Source organism: Bombina bombina, chromosome 3 (assembly GCF_027579735.1).
Source record: "Bombina bombina isolate aBomBom1 chromosome 3, aBomBom1.pri, whole genome shotgun sequence".
Lineage (NCBI taxonomy): Eukaryota > Metazoa > Chordata > Amphibia > Anura > Bombinatoridae > Bombina > Bombina bombina.
In genome coordinates, this window is record NC_069501.1 from 156,739,017 (window position 1) to 156,757,105 (window position 18,089).

An 18,089-nucleotide genomic window follows, 5' to 3' on the forward strand; every position below is an offset into this window, starting at 1 on the left:
TCTCACCATGAAATTTCCTTAAACAAAATATTTATTTATAATCATGTTACTAGATCTGTGGGCTCTCACCATGAAATTTCCTTAAACAAAATATTTATTTATAATCATGTTACTAGATCTTTGGGCTCTCACCATGAAATTTCCTTAAACAAAATATTTGCAGTAAGGATTCCCTTTTTGAAATATGAATGTAGTGTGTCACAAATGGAATCTCCTTATTTCTGGAGTAAGTTACTACATTTTTTTCAATTACACACTGGATACTTTTGTCATTTGGGTCTCTATTCATTTATAGTCCACTTTTGGATAAACCTGAAAATTCAGTATTTGACTCCAGGAACCTGTGGACTCTTGCCATCTGACGCTCATATATACATATACACAGTTGTATGCAAAAGTTTAGGCACCCCTGACAATTTCCATGATTTTCATTTATAAATAATTGGGTGTTTGGATCAGCAATTTCATTTTGATCTATCAAATAACTGAACGACACAGTAATATTTCAGTAGTGAAATAAAGTTTATTGGATTAACAGAAAATGTGTAATATGCATCAAAACGAAATTAGACAGGTGCATAAATTTGGGCACCCCAACAGAAATATTGTATCAATATTTAGTAGAGCCTCCTTTAGCAGAAATAACAGCCTCTAGATGCTTCCTATAGACTGTAATGAGTGTCTGGATTCTGGATGAAGGTATTTTGGACCATTCCTCCTTGCAAAACATCTCCAGTTCAGTTAGGTTTGATAGTTGCCGAGCATGGACAGCCTGCATCAAATCACCAGAATCCATGTGACCCCCAACTTTAACAAGATTCCCAATACCGGCACTGGCCACACAGCCCCACAGCATGATGGAACACCCAACAAATTTTACTGTGGGTAGCAAGTTTGTCTTGGAACGCTGTGTTCTTTTGCCGCCACGCATAACGCCCTTTGTTATGACCAAATAACTCAATCTTTGTTTCATCAGTCCACAGCACCTTCTTCCAAAATGAAGCTGGCTTGTCCAAATGTGTGTTTGCATACCTCAAGCGACTGTTTGTGTCTTGTGTGCAGTAAAGGATTCTGTCGCATCACTCTCCCATACAGTTTCTCCTTATGCAAAGTGCATGGACTCACACTTTGGGCAGTGGTCTATCTGAAGTAGGGACCTCAGACATTCCCTGCCCAGATCTTGGGCAGCATCCACAGAGGAACTTGTAAATACTATATATTAGTCTCTAGGGCTTTCACATAGCGCTGATTGCAATCACTTCTTTTCACACACACACACACACATATATATATATATATATATATATATATATATATATATGTACAGCCACCAATCAGCAGCCAGCTACCGGTATTGCATTACTGCTCTTGAGCCTGCCTAGGTAACCTTTTCAAGAATGGATACCAAGACAGAAAGCACATTTGATAGTAGAAGAAAATTGGAAAGGTGTTTAAAATTGCAAGCTCTGTCTAAATCATAAAAGTTTAATTTTTAAGTTAAATCTTCTTTTTTATTAAGAGAGATCAGGAAGAGGTACATAATTCAAAAACATCATCAGATGTACAGCAAGTCAGTAATACATTAGTCGTTTACATTTGCATTTTATACATTGTGTGTAATACAGAACGATATAACATACTTAAAGGGACACTGAACCCAAATTTTTTCTTTAGTGATTCATATAGAGCATGCAATTTTAAACAACTTTCTAATTTACTCCTATTATCAATTTTTCTTCATTCTCTTGCTTTCTTTATTTGAAAAAGAAGGCGTCTAAGCTATTTTTTTGGTTCAGATCCATGGAAAGCACTTTTTTATTGGTAGGTGAATTTACCCACCAATCAGCAAGAACAACACAGTGTGTTCACCAAAAATGGGCCGGCATCTAAACTTACATTCTTGTATTTCAAATAAAGATACCAGGAGAATGAAAAGAATTTGATAATATGAGTAAATTAGAAAGTTGCTTAAAATTGCATGCTTTATCTGAATCACGGTAGAAAAAATTTGGGTTCAGTGTCCCTTTTAATGGTAATGAATACGTTACTTGTAACTTGCCACAATTCTATTGATCAATATTAAGAAACTTTTCCAATAATAATGTTGATATCTTGTTATTCCTTACTCTTTCTGGGTTTTATTACTTTCTTTCTTTTCCTTTCCTTTTCCTCCCTTTTTCTTAAACATAAAGAAAAAATACATAATTATAGTCTGGAGACGCAGCTCCGCATATATAAAAATAATGATACTGAACAAAAAGAATGAAAAAATAAAAATAAAAAAAGGGGAAAAAAAAGCCAACTCTCCCTCTCCCCATCACCACAATGTCTCCATCTGTTTATCCAAATACCCATTTCCCTCTAAGATTTTCTTCTTGAATATAGAGTGTATTCTCAAATGCTTTAACAATCATACATTGTACTAAAACATCTAAGGACTTTATATATATTTCACATTTTCCAAAGAAGCGAGTAAGATGTTTTTCTATTTGTACATTTACATCATATGGTTCCAGTATCATTTGATGGTGTAAGCTTCTTAAAAATACATGTAAGCTTGAGGTCTTCTTTGAGATCCACTCTTTAAAAATTTAAGTTTCTTCCTATCAGGATAACGGTATTTAAGAACTTAGTTAAATGGCCAAATATATCCCTTTTTAAGAGAAATAGAATGTCTATGACTGTTATGGTTAGGTTTATTGCACATTTGTTTTAACCAATATGAAATTCTTAACCAATAACTATTAAATTTAGGACAAGAAAATACACAATGAATCAGATCTGCGTCCTTAAATCTACATATTTTACAAAAATTGTCCTTAGAATATTTCCATTTAGACATTACATATGGTGTCAAGTATATATGATATCATTCTTTTGATTCTCTCCAACTTGACATTGAAGTTGCTTTTCTAGTCCTTTTCATACTAGAAGATTGAAATACTTCTTTAGTGATATTACTTTCAGGTAGTACTCTTAACCATTTATTTATAGAATCATACACAAATTGTAATTTTTTTATGGTCATTTACTGTTCTATACATAACTGATCCTGATGTTTTACCAAGGAAGAATAAACTAATGCAGGGTTTAATAATATCCCATTTACTATAATCATAAATAGAATTTCAAGATTATTACAATAATGTCTAAGCTGTAAAAATAAGAACATCTGTTTTTCAAATACTCAAAATCCTGTACAGTATTTATTTCTATATTTATTATTTGATATAAATGAGTAAATTCCTTTAGTTGCCATTGGTCACAGATATTATAGCTAATCATTACTTCTGGATTTCCCTTAATGGGTAGGTACATTGAGAAGTGAAAATCTATTTTAAGTGTTCTACAATTTTTTTGCCATATCATAATAAGGTTTGCGATATTTGCTAGTTTTTTTAATTTTATAAGGTAGTTTTCTATATTCTATACGCATTTAATTCAGAAGTTTTGACCATGTTTTTCTCTAAATCTAAATTAATAAAATGACCATTTTCAGTTAATCATGCTAAAATAGTTTTTGCCAACATTGTCCAATTATAAATTTCTATATTTGGTAATCCAAGTCCTCCCCATTCATTTGAAATACTGATTTTAGCATGAGATATTTTTAGTTTTTTACCTTTACAGAGTAAAACGTTTAAAACTTTTTTAAATGTACTAATATCTTTGTTTTTAATAATTAAGGGTAAATTTTGAATTGGGTATAATATTTTGGGAAGAGTTATCATTTTTACCATATTTATCTTCCCTGAAAGAGAAATTGGTAGATGAGTCCATCTCTTAATCTCTTCAAGGATCTTGAGGAATAATGGGTCATAGTTTATTTTATACCATTCCCTTGGTGCTCGGGAAAGTACAATTCCAAGGTATTTTATAGAATGATTTGCCATTTTGAAAATTTGCATTTTTATAGAATTTTTTTATTTAATCAACCACAGGATTTCAGATTTTCCTTTATTAACTCTATAGCCAGCGAATGTACTGAACAAGTCTAATATTTCCATTATTTTGGGTATCTGAGTTGGGGAATCTTTGATGAATAATAACATCATCTGCATATGCTGCCACCTGTATGCTGATATTACCAATTTGTACCCCCATTACATTTTCACAGATTTTTATCATCAATGGTTCTAGGGCAAAATGAAAAAGTATTGGTGAGAGTGGGCAGCCTTGTCTTGTCCCTCTTTGTAATGTAAAATATTCAGATTGTTGATTATTTATGAGGAGTGCTGATTTAGGTGAAGAGTATATTGCCTTTAAACATCCTACTATGTTGCCTGAAAACCCAAACTTATTTAGTGATGTGACTAAGTGATCCCATTCTACAGAGTCAAATGCTTTTTCAGCATCTAATGACAAAAGGAATATATCTAAGTTTTGTTTGGATAAACGTTTTTATTAGCCCAGATATACGAAATTACATTAATCACCCTATGTATATTGTAAAATGCCGACCTACCATTGATGAATCCTGACTGATCAGGATGTATAAGTGGGGGGATAACTTTTTGTAACCTATTTGCTATGATTCCCATTAAAATGTTGAAATCTGTATTTAATAGTAAAATCATATCAAATCATATAGACCAATATGATGTTAAATCCTGTTCATCCTTCCCTGGCTTTAGAATTAAGGTAATAATTGAAGCTTCTATTTGTGGGACTTTAAGATTTTCCTAGAATTTTTCTTTGTTAATTTGGTTATTCGCGTTTTATATACATTTGTATAAAATTCTAGGAAATTTTTAGAAATTTCTTCTTAAGATGTTATGTTTATATTGCCCACTGTTATCTTTCCAATTATGGTTTTACTTGTATGTATCTTATTTAGGCGCACCAAATATTTGCCTGCCTTATTCCCATACCTTAAGAATATACTTTAGTTTTAATATCTTCTTGTGTAACCTTCTGTAGTAAAAAAGTGTCCCTTTGCTCTTTTATTAACATATATTTATTCCAATTAACCAGGGTCGGACTATGTAAATATTTGTTATATATGTTATTTAATGCACTAGATAGTTGCGTCTCCTGTGCTTTAATTTTTTGTTGTCTTTTTGCTACATATGATATGATTTCTGCCTTTAAGGTTGCTTTTGCGGATTCCCAATATATTATGAGTTTTTCCATATATTCTTTATTAAATCTTTCAAATTCCTTCCACTTATTTTTAACAAATTCAAAAAAATCTTTATTTGACACTGTCTAGGTACTCTAGGAAAATAGAATAAATTACTTTTTTTTTTCCAATCTTTTCCCATGCTCTATACAGATAGGCACATGGTCTGATATTGTTATTGGATGTATATTTGTTTTTGTTATATGTGTAGTGATTTTATCTGATGTGAGAAACAGGTCTATTCTTGATTGAGATTTATGTGCCTTAGATATACAAGTAAAACCTATACTATTAGGGTTTTTATATCTTCAGATATCTCAAACTCCTAGCTTAACATATATATTGTTCATTAATTTTCTTTTTAGAGTAACCAAATTTTTGTTGACCACCTATTTTAGATCTATCTATAGGCATTTTAGGTGCCATGTTGAAATACCCCTATAATTAAAATAGTGTCCATATAATCTATTAATTTATTCTGCACATTTTCCCAAAATCTAATGTCGAACTTATTAGGTCCATAAACAATACAAATTGTGAATTTTTCTGCATTGATATATATCTTAAAATGAACTGCTTGTTCGTTAGGATCAATACATTTATCTAAGATTTGGTACTTCAATTTTTTATTTATTAAAATAGCTACTCCTTTCTTTCTACTAACACATTCATTAGCATTAGCAAAGTTTAATTTTAACGTAACAGTCCCTTTTAAACGTTTAGCATTCAAAAAACAGTATCAACAAGTTTACTCTAGTCATACAGTTATTTATTTTTTTATTTTAAAGCACAAATCATCCTTTTTAATATTTGATTAGTAGCATTTGCCATAGATTAGGGCTTGTCCTTTAAAATAGGAATGGGTCGTATATTATGTGTCTTGTTTTGTAACTGTATTAAAACATAGGTATTTTATTTGGCAAATACTAATTTATATCTAGTATAAGCATTACATCTGTTTTTAATACTTTAATATGGCAGAATAACAAATGATATTAAGCCGAATATTATTAAAGATTTAATGACTTAAACAAATCTGTAACATTTAGACTCAGACATATGGTAATCATATGTCACAATAATGGAACATTGTTCTTAAACCAAGATTAATAGTGGAAACCAATTTGGCTTCAACAGATCTCATCAAATACAAACAAAAAGGTATTTATGAGGCTTATGTGCTCTCTAATAGGTACTATGAATTATTTCTTTGTAGATCTAGCTATGCTACCTAATATAAAGCATACTACATATTGTAATGTACCTTCTAGTCTATAAAAACAGATGTTTCTTTTGTTTTTCATTGGCAGCATTTCTTAAGATCTATTTTTAATAATAATAGTTCACAATAGAAAATATAACCTAAGCCAAAGAAAACATGTATAGCCATGTAATTCATTTTTGTTTTCTCAGTTGACTGGTCTTCTTCTGAATCAAATCCAATGTTTAGATTTCCAATAGCTAAAGAGAAACACAAAAGGGCCTACTCCTGCACATGATCCGTGAAGTCTAAGATCCAGAGATGAAAAGGAAGTATTTTTTTTAAAAAGTTATAGTGATAAAATGAAGCCTTTGTTACACACAAATGCACATATCAGGGGCATGAATAAAATACTGAGATGAAAACGTGGAATACTAGTGGTAGTGCAGTGATGGTACATGAAATATTAATGTTCCTTCTATGTGCCTTTACGTTAAGGGAGAAATTATTGGTTGTATTTATTTATTTTTGGTGGAAACAATACAATATTCCTTCCCTGGCTGTCTCATGTTTTTCTTCAGGGAAAAGTAGCATATTCTATTTTTACACCCCAAAAACACCATTACCTCACCACTCTTCCCCATTTAATATAGACACCTCTCTCTCTATGTATCTCTCTCTCTCAACTCCACTCTTATTCTCTCACACAGACTCATACTGAGTTGAAAAACTTTTGTTGTGGATGAAACATTTTGGGGCATATTTATCAATGTGCAAACGGACATGATACGAAGTAGCATATCATGTCCGCCGCACATCGATAAACATTGATTAATGCCAACAATATACACTGTCTGCATTTATCATTGCATCAGCAGTTCTTGTGAACTGCTGATGCAATGCCGCCCCCTGCAGATTCGCAGCAAATCGACCACTAGCAGGGGGTGTCAATCAACCCGATGGTATTCGATCGGGTTTGATTTCTGTCCACCGCCTCAGAGCAGGCAGACAAGTTATGGAGCAGCGGTCTTTAGACCGCTGCTTCATAAGTACTGTTTCCGGCGAGCCTGAAGGCTCGCCAGAAACAAGGGGCATCAAGCTCCATACGGAGCTTGATAAATATGCCACATAAATTTAACTGAAAGTAGAAATACATTATATGGCTAAACATATGTGGACAACTTACCATCACACCTATATGAGTTTGTTGAACATCCCATTCCAAAACCATTAGCATCGATATGGAGTTCATCACTGTTTTGTAGCTATAACCATTGCAACTCTCCTGGGAAAGCTGTTCACAAGATTTTGGAGTGTCTGTAGGAATTTGTGCCCATTCAGTCAAAAGAGCATCTGTGAGGTTAGACACTGACATTGGAGGAGAAGGTCTGACTCCAATTCATTTCAAAGCTGTTCAGTGGTGTTCATGTCTTGTTTTGTGCACAGGAGCACAATTCTTTCTTTTTAGAGGACACCTGATTGTTTGCATCTTTCAGTGTTCTCCATATCTTCTTATGTGTTATTTCTGGCGGCACACAGGGGAATTAAGGGGAATTAAGCTGTTTACAAAGGGCAAGATTACAAGTAGCGCGTAATGAGTCTTCCTCTGGTGATGTGGTCTTTTTGCAATCAATTTCCATTGCGCAGGTATTACAAGTCTTGAAAAATCCTGATTGCACGCACACATTCACCTTTTATGCTAACAATCCTTTCCACGCTATGGTTAACAGTTTTGTGCAACAAAAAAGTTTCACGAAACACTTCTAAAATACATTTCAAAGTACAGGTACACGCATATTAACAGTCTAATAAAAATTATTTAAAAAAAATATTGCACACAAAAGTTATAAGGGATCAAAGATAGAAGATCTCTGGTGTTTGAGAAAAAAAAAGCTGGTGCAACCCCAAATGCGAAAAAGCCATAATGTGCGCAGAGTTTTCACAACTGATATGCTGCGCGACTTGTAATCTTGCCCAAAGTGTGGTATGCTGTTACTTTAAGAAAGGACAATCTAGAACTTTTTATTTAGTTTTAATTTCTCTTGTTTTTTAATTGTATCTGAGCTGAATAAAGAACTGCTCTGTATATCTAATATGATGTAGTGTTTGCTTCTGCTCTCCATATTAAATATACTCACAGAAAATACTACATGGTGTCAGAAGTACTGAACTAGTCACTTGCCTGCATAAGGATATTGTAACAAAGACTTTATCTACAGTTTATCCAACAACAGACCACCAGAACCACTCCAGTACACAGGAAATGTAAGTGAAAAATGTAGGAGATGGGAGCAAAGATTTCTAATTTATGCTGAGGCAGTTGAACTTTATAAAAAGGAGCAGAAAATTCAGACTTCCATAGCACTGCAAGTTTTGGGTGAGAAAGGCCAAGAGGTTTACAACACACTGGAATCAGCTCTACCTGCATAAAGAACATTAGATTCAGTGCTAAAATTGTTCAGGGACCATTGCAATCCAAAGAAAAATGTTGTTTTTGAGTTAGATGACAGAATTCAAACTTAAAGCAACCTTTGGTAGTCATGGTATCTCAACAGAAGTCATCTTGACCATGTACCCTTTGCCAGTGCTGAGGTTAAGGCATTTGATGAAAAATGGGGTATAAAGTTTACTCATTCTAGTCCTGGTTACCCCCAATGAAATGGACTGGCTGAAAGGACAGTAAAAAAAATTAAACTCATGATCCAAAAGGAATGGGAATTGGGGGTAAAACCTCAAATAGGGCTTGTGGAGCTGCGCCACACTCCAAATCACTGGAATGGCCTATTCCCCCGCACAACTTTTAATAGGTCGGACATTAAGAACCAAGTTACCAGTGGTGGCTGCTGCAATAAAATCTGAGATCCCAAAGAATGCACGCCAGAAATTAAGGGAAAAACAGCACAGGCCGAAAGTATATTATGATCAAGGTGCTAAGTCACTACCAGCATTCCAAAAAGTGGATGCAATGCATATGGAGACATCAGTTGGTTGACTGCCTGCAAAGATATCATCTGTTGGTCCTTAGCCAAGATCATATGTAATTCAAACACGTGATGGAAGAAAGTACAGGAGAAACCAATGTCATCTCAGGATGGAGAACACAAATGATTAAGACCACTAAGAATTACAGTTACTTGTCAACAATCACACACAATATAGGCGTTGAGACTGAAGTTCCAGGTTAAGATGGAAACCAAGGAGACCTGGCCTCTATAAAGTCTGCAGAAGCTAGGCATTAAACATTACGAGCTGGAAGAATAACGCCCTCCTGAAAGACTGAAAGATTATGTCATAGGATAAAGTATATTTAGCCTTTATAACCCTTTTTATAACTTATTTGCTGTTAGATAATGCTGTATGTTATTTGGAAATAGTTGGGGAAATGTGGCATGCTGTTACTTTAAGGAAGGACACTCTGGAACTGTTTGTGGGGAACTCTATGGTCAGTATCCATTTTTAATTTTAGTTTCAATTTTTTTATTTTAATTGAATCTAAGCTGAATAAAGAACTGCTCTGCGTATCTACTATCAAGTAATTATTGATCCTGCGCCTAATGTTAAATACACACACAGAAAATACTGCACAACGTGTAATAGTATAGTGGAGGGGGTGTATTTTAATCCCCTTAATCCTAGCACCTAGAAATGATACAAATCTTCAAAAATCACGATTTGAAAGATATTCACACAATGTTTGAAATAGTGTCAGTTAGAAATGCTTACTAACCTTTCAAACCACTTACATAACAAAAGGCAGAGCCCTTTTCAAAACTGGGTACTATTTCATATATATTCAGGTGACCACTTTATTTTTATATAGCAATGTTCTTTCTGATATAAAATACTGCACACAGGGGACATCCGCTGAATCTCAAGGTAAACTAATCAGTTAAGGGGTTACCTTACTGTTGTGTTTTCCTAGCAATCAAGCGTGTTAGGCAACTTACATTATAATGATGTAAAATATTGGCTTTCTAGTAATTTACTACTGAAATTGTACTTTATACTTCCCCAGCTTGGACTGTGCACTATACTTAGGTATGATTGTTACTTGACTATGAAACACATACTTTGCAGTGATTGTTTAGCTCTGTGTATGAGTTAATTTACATACATTTCATATCATAATGTATTGTGCTTTTGGAGAAACATTCAAAATGCCACTTTAATTATACACTGAAATGACATATTGCATGCTAACTACATACCAATAGCTAATTCCTATTAACAACACCTGTATATTTTCTCATTTTGAGGGTTGCATGTGCAATTTTAACTATTATAAATATATTGAATAAAAATGAAGTAGACAAATTTTGCAATATATGCTTGTATTGGCAAAAAAACACTTATATTAAAAGCTATGAATGTTTTAACAGCATACACACATATGCTACACATAATAAATATGCAAATATATCAAACAAACTTGTGCACATATCTGTTTTGACTATTATGCCCTGTAAGCACACTATTTATAACATAGTGCAAGCGTTTTTTATTTGTTGTTTTTTTGTACTATTGGGTTGGTAATATGTAGGCTACAGAACGGGTTCTTCCAGTAATGTGTAAGTTATGTAATGCAATATATATATATAAAAAGGATGGGCAATTCTTTTGTTAAACTGAAAAAAGATGCTGTCAGTGCTAAAATGCGTATTTAGGGTACATTGCAGTTAAAGAAGCACAGAAAGCAAAAACAATCCTATCTCATGTAGGAAAGAAGAAGAATTATATATATTTTATATATATTTTATTGTTATTATAATTAATAAATAAAGTTTTTTTTTTATATGTTAAAGGGACTTGAAGTAAAACTTTAAATGCTCAGTAGAACACTTAAAATATGAATGTTTGAAAATACGCACCTGTTTATGGTAGATGTGCCGTGCAGATAAGAAAAAGTTATGCAAGTGAACTTGTAAAGTAAATATGCTTCTTCTCAAATAATAAATGCTCTACATTGCATTTCAAAGCTTACTTTTATGACCCTTTAAAACCAGCAGGAAATTTAGTTTGCTTACTGTAAAGTTCATGCCCATTGGTAATATAGAAGATGCTTTCAAATGTGTTGGGTCCAGTCTCACAATGTCTTGAAATAAAACTCAAATGCTGAAAGGAAAGGACAATATATTTTCCTAGACAAATGAAAGAAGCACAGTAGAGAAAACAACAGAGACTATATTGCCCTATAAAATATAAAAAAGAGGAAGCTGAAAGTTGTAAATATAAGAATGGAAATTGCATGTATTGAGAAAGAACAAGTGTTATTCACCACTATTGGAACCTTACACTGAATATGAAAAACAAATATTCTTGAAAAATATTATTAATACTATTAAATACTCACATAATTGGATTGGAATGTTTTTTTAAAAAAAATATTTTCTCATCCAGTCAGAGTTAAAACTAGTGGCCCCTTGACCTCAAGATATGGCCACCATTTATCATTTTGTTAGCAGACAAATTTCCAAGCCAGGAAACCTGTATCCCTGCATTCAAGGCCAATGAGATGGAATTTACTTCCTGCATTTATTATTTTACAAGTTTTTACTTCTGCCACCACTTCTCCTTTGGTTGTGCAAGTGTAGAAATTGATAGTTGTCCAGGTGAAGTCAGTCCAGAATGATTTAAATTTAGGTGGTGAACAGCATTAGAATGTAATCACTGTTTCTTAACTTGCATATCCAGCTGCACTTGAGTTGAATAATTGGAGTCCCATAGCATCAACTCTAAGGGGTCAATTTATTAAGCATTGGATGCTGCATCGACACCCCATCGTTTCTTCTCTACCAGAAACGGAAGTTAAGAGGCAACAGTCGTAAGACCGCTGCTCCTTAACTAAGGTGGCAGTCTAAAATCATCCCGATCCAATCAAGATGATTGATGGCCCCTGGTAGTGGCCAATTGGCCGCGAGTGAGCAGGGGGGCTGCATTGCACAAGCATTTCACCAAAAATGTTTGTGCGATATTAAATGCCAGCAGCTAATGCTGTTGGCATTAGGGAGGTCGAGTGGACACGATACACTACAGCGAATCATGTCCGCTCGACCTTTGGTAAATCTACCCCTTAGTGTATATGAAGTTTTTGTAAAATTTTCCTATCAAATTTTAATAAGAGATAACTTCATTCTGGGTTTATAAAATGTCTGTATAATAAGGTTGCTGTTTTTCTAAAGAGTAAAAATAGATAATAAAAAAATAAATGGAACAAATGTCTAATCAATACCAACATTTTAGGATGAAGGATATAGTATTGTATTGGAAAATCATGAGAAAATCATGAGAAATGATACAATTATATACTATATACCCAGAATTTTTCAAAAGAGGGAATGAAACTAAAACGAGACAAATCAGGAGGAAAAAAGAGTGAAGTCAAGGAGAAGAGACACAAAAAAGAACCTGATATGCATTGTCCTTCTTTCAGAAAGACCAATTTATCACCAAGGGGGACACAAACATTGACATATTTAATATACTGTATACAATAAAACAGTAACAGGGAGACAACTGTGGTTGAAACAACCATACTTTGCCATATTTAAAGTAAAAATAAAGTTAAAAAAAACAACAATTGCCCTTTCATTTTCAGAGGAGAATTGCATGGCATTTCGGGGCTGGACTGACCTTACTAGGCGGGATCAGAATTATATACCTCAGGAAAGTTCTTGTGAAAAGCACAATTGAGCTAAAAGAGTCTGCTCTTAGGTGGTAACTCTCCATAGAAAAAGCTACTGAGCTGTTGTTCGTTCCAAGTAGAGTGCTTCTGTATTCATTTAAAAACAAAGCAATCTCTTTTAGCTTTGTAGCTGGATTTTAACCACACAAGGGGGGGCCTCTGGAATGCAACAAATCAATAGTTGCCATGCTGCTCACACTCCCTTATCTGCCATATGGAAGAAACTTTACTCAAGTACTCTTTGACTTTTATGAAGTGGTTTAGACTGAATCTCCACTTTAGGAACAAAACTCACATATGTTATTTCAGAGATTTGTTTGAGTATGTGTTGATTCCACTATTTGAAAAAAGGACTTTGTAATTTTTTTTTTTTTTTAAATACTTTACATAGATGAACCTAATACATTGGAGAACCTGCATTGTCTCTGCTACAAGACAGTGTACTTCTACTGTGGTAACAAGACTACCATCTAAATAATTCCCTATCAAAGCAAAAAACTTCAAAGCCTAAGAGTATTTAAAGAACACCTCTTTTGTAAGGCTCTGTACAACTCTCCATATTCCACTTTATCTTAGAAAGACTGTTCTGTAATCATTTATGGTTTGACTGCCAGAAATGTCATATCATTTGTCAGGAGCGCACATCTCTGTCTAAATTTAGGAATGTAACTACTGTATTTGCTAATTCTACTTTTATTCTATTTGTAAACTTAACTTACATAGCATATAAACAGTTATCTGCTTGAAGATAGTCTTGAATGAACTCTGACCTGTTTAGATCTTGTAAATTCTAAGGCCTTGTAAGTATTTTAGTTATTGTATAATTTTACATATTTTCATTTTACATAGCTTGATATAATAAAGAATATGGGCCCCATTTTTTTATGGGCCAATTTTAATGTAAACACCCTATACTATTAACCCCACAACTCACATCACACTGTAAACCCCCACCACTATTAACCCCACAAGACCCTGAGTTAAAAAGAACAGTATATTGTTTTAAAAAATCCCCTAAAAAATATAAAAAACCCTATCCTAAAGCTGTAGAATAATAAACATTATCATCTACAGAATAAAATAAAAAAGCCCATCACTTATACTTCATTGTAATAATTACATTGTTAGCATACTAACTAGTATTGTTTTGAAGGTACACCTATCCTAAAACTAAACTAAACTAGAAAATAAAAAAGTCTATACTAAAAATAAAGTGCCCCCCCCCCAAAAAAAAAACAAACAGCTAAAAAACTCTAACAACAGGAAACCTGAGCGCAAATAAGGATATTGGATGGAGTTTGGCTATGGAAAAAATACATCAAATACAATGTTAATTTTATTTTAAAAATGTTTAGAAATGTCTTGTAAGTTATTAGAAAGTTTGACAATATAAATGTCTATCCCTTTAAGATAATCACTCCATTATAAGCCTGATTTTTCTAATTCTTATATGAATAGAATTAAGAAATGAGATTAAATGTGATATTTTTATTTATCAATGTTCTACAGCTGTAAATTGTGAATTGAATAAGTAAGTTTTGAGATTTTGAGTTTATTATTCTCTCACAGATGAATGGAGCATCTCTTGATTCTATTTATATGATTGGAGTCAGTCTTGGTGCACACATTTCAGGGTTTGTTGGAAAAATGTATAATGGAGCAATTGGACGAATTACAGGTAATCTTTTCATGATGAAATATTAAATGGCAGCTTGAAATAAAACATTTGAAACTTTGTTTTAAAGGCACAGTCTACTCCAGAAATGTTATTATTTAAAAAAATAGATAATTCCTTTATTACCCATTCCCCAGTTTTGCATAACTAACACTGTTATAGTAATACACTTTTTTACCTCTGTGATTTCCTTGTATCTAAGCCTATTCAGACTTGCCCTTATTTCCATTCTTTTGACATTCTTGCATTCTAGCCAATCAGTGCTGACTCATAAATAAATCCATGGGAGTGACAATTTGTTTTATCTATATGGCACACTTGAACTAGCGCTGCCTAGCTGTGAAAACTGTCAAAATACACTGAGATAAGAGGAGGTTTTCAAGGGCTTAGAAATTAGCACATGACCCTACATAGGTTTAGCTTTCAACAAAGAATACCAAGAGAATAAAGCAAATTTGACAAATAAAGTAAAGTGGAAAGTTGTTTAAACCTGCATCCCTTAAAGGGACATTCAAGTCAAAATAAACTTTTATGATTCAGAAAGAGCATGCGGTTTTAAGACACTTTCCAATTTACTTACATTATCGAATTTTGCACAGTCTTTTTATAACAAAACTTTCTGGGTAACAAGCTCACAGAGTATACATATACTAGTCTGTGATTGACTTATGTCTGTCACATGATAAAGGGGACGGAAAATCTTAGTAAAAATAAATTTGTCAGAAAAAAAATCTACTGCTTATTTTAAATTCAGAGTAGGTGTTATTGCATTGTCTTTTTATTATGTACTTGTTAATTATGTAATTCTACTGCATTAAGTGGTCCTTTAACTTTATTATTTTTACTTATATTATTTAATTTGCTTAGTTCTCTTGATATCCTACCTAGGTATGCTCAGGTGCAGCAATAATATGAGAGCTTGCTGCTGATTGGCTACAAATATATATATATCATGTCATTGATTCACCCTATGTGATCAGCAAACTCCCAGTAGAGCATCACTGCTCCTTTAACAAAGGATACCAAGATAATCAAACACATTTGATAATAGCAGTAAATTGGAAAGTTGTTTAAAATTGTCTTCTCTATCTGAATGATGAAATAAAATTGTTGGGTTTGATGTCCCTTTAAATAAAATGATTACCATTGTAGAACAACCATAAAAGGCAATGTAACAAAATTCATTGGCTTCTTTAGAACACCAACTTTACTCTCTGTGTTCCACATCAAAAGTTATATTTTATTTTAAAATATGTAAACATTAAGAATTTATTTTGCAATGTTATTGTCACCAATATAAAGCATGTATTATTTATTTGTATACTACAGAATTTTAATTGCATAAAATAAAAATATATATATATTACATCTTTGTATAGCATACAGGGAGTGCAGAATTATTAGGCAAATTAGTATTTTGACCACATCATCCTCTTTATGCATGTTGTCTTACTCCAAGCTGTATAGGCTCGAAAGCCTACTACCAATTAAGCATATTAGGTGATGTGCATCTCTGTAATGAGAAGGGGTGTGGTCTAATGACATCAACACCCTATATCAGGTGTGCATAATTATTAGGCAACTTCCTTTCCTTTGGCAAAATGGGTCAAAAGAAGGACTTGACAGGCTCAGAAAAGTCAAAAATAGTGAGATATCTTGCAGAGGGATGCAGCACTCTTTAAATTGCAAAGCTTCTGAAGCGTGATCATCGAACAATCAAGCGTTTCATTCAAAATAGTCAACAGGGTCGCAAGAAGCGTGTGGAAAAACCAAGGCGCAAAATAACTGCCCATGAACTGAGAAAAGTCAAGCGTGCAGCTGCCAAGATGCCACTTGCCACCAGTTTGGCCATATTTCAGAGCTGCAACATCACTGGAGTGCCCAAAAGCACAAGGTGTGCAATACTCAGAGACATGGCCAAGGTAAGAAAGGCTGAAAGACGACCACCACTGAACAAGACACACAAGCTGAAACGTCAAGACTGGGCCAAGAAATATCTCAAGACTGATTTTTCTAAGGTTTTATGGACTGATGAAATGAGAGTAAGTCTTGATGGGCCAGATGGATGGGCCCGTGGCTGGATTGGTAAAGGGCAGAGAGCTCCAGTCTGACTCAGACGCCAGCAAGGTGGAGGTGGAGTACTGGTTTGGGCTGGTATCATCAAAGATGAGCTTGTGGGGCCTTTTCGGGTTGAGGATGGAGTCAAGCTCAACTCCCAGTCCTACTGCCACTTTCTGGAAGACACCTTCTTCAAGCAGTGGTACAGGAAGAAGTCTGCATCCTTCAAGAAAAACATGATTTTCATGCAGGACAATGCTCCATCACACGCGTCCAATTACTCCACAGCGTGGCTGGCAAGAAAGGGTATAAAAGAAGAAAATCTAATGACATGGCCTCCTTGTTCACCTGATCTGAACCCCATTGAGAACCTGTGGTCCATCATCAAATGTGAGATTTACAAGGAGGGAAAACAGTACACCTATCTGAACAGTGTCTGGGAGGCTGTGGTTGCTGCTGCACACAATGTTGATGGTGAACAGATCAAAACACTGACAGAATCCATGGATGGCAGGCTTTTGAGTGTCCTTGCAAAGAAAGGTGGCTATATTGGTCACTGATTTGTTTTTGTTTTGTTTTTGAATGTCAGAAATGTATATTTGTGAATGTTGAGATGTTATATTGGTTTCACTGGTAAAAATAAATAATTGAAATGGGTATATATTTGTTTTTTGTTAAGTTCCCTAATAATTATGCACAGTAATAGTCACCTGCACACACAGATATCCCCCTAAAATAGCTAAAACTAAAAACAAACTAAAAACTACTTCCAAAACTATTCAGCTTTGATATTAATGAGTTTTTTGGGTTCATTGAGAACATGGTTGTTGTTCAATAATAAAATTAATCCTCAAAAATACAACTTGCCTAATAATTCTGCACTCCCTGTATACATGTATCTGCTAAAATGCTTATAGTAAAAAGGATCACGATTTTAGTGTTAGCATTTTTCTCTGCACATGTATGTGAAGCATACATAGATATTTTCAGTGCAGCAGCATTTTAAATACTGCAGCTGCTCACACAGCCAGTGGGGCTTGTATCATGTCAGCAGTGATGCAAATGGAGTTATTACCAGATGATACAAGCACCTTAGACTCTCTAAGCAAGTGCTGTGCTTAAAATGCTGGTGCAAGGAGCATACTTAAGTACACTCTTGAAAGAACTATATCTTTTAGTGGAAACATTTTTGTTAATACATGTATATTATATATAGTTCTTGTCTTCTACACCTTGATCCTAAATAGTGTGCTAATTTTAATAGTGTAAAATAAATACAATTATATTGTCCTTTCCTTTCATGTTTAATGTACAATTTAACCATCTCTATATAACATCTTTTGCTTTCCAG

The 18,089-nt window shown here is 33.7% G+C and overlaps 1 protein-coding gene across 1 annotated transcript in view; it reads left to right on the top strand.

Annotated features, from left to right (window-relative positions):
- The window catches only part of LIPI (lipase I), a 125,958-nt gene that overhangs the window by 28,360 nt on the left and 79,509 nt on the right, over nucleotides 1-18,089 (top strand). Inside the window, exon 3 of the mRNA XM_053706021.1 lies at nucleotides 14,575-14,683. Within this exon, the coding sequence (XP_053561996.1) occupies nucleotides 14,575-14,683 (109 nt within the window). The remainder of the gene's footprint in view (nucleotides 1-14,574; nucleotides 14,684-18,089) is intronic.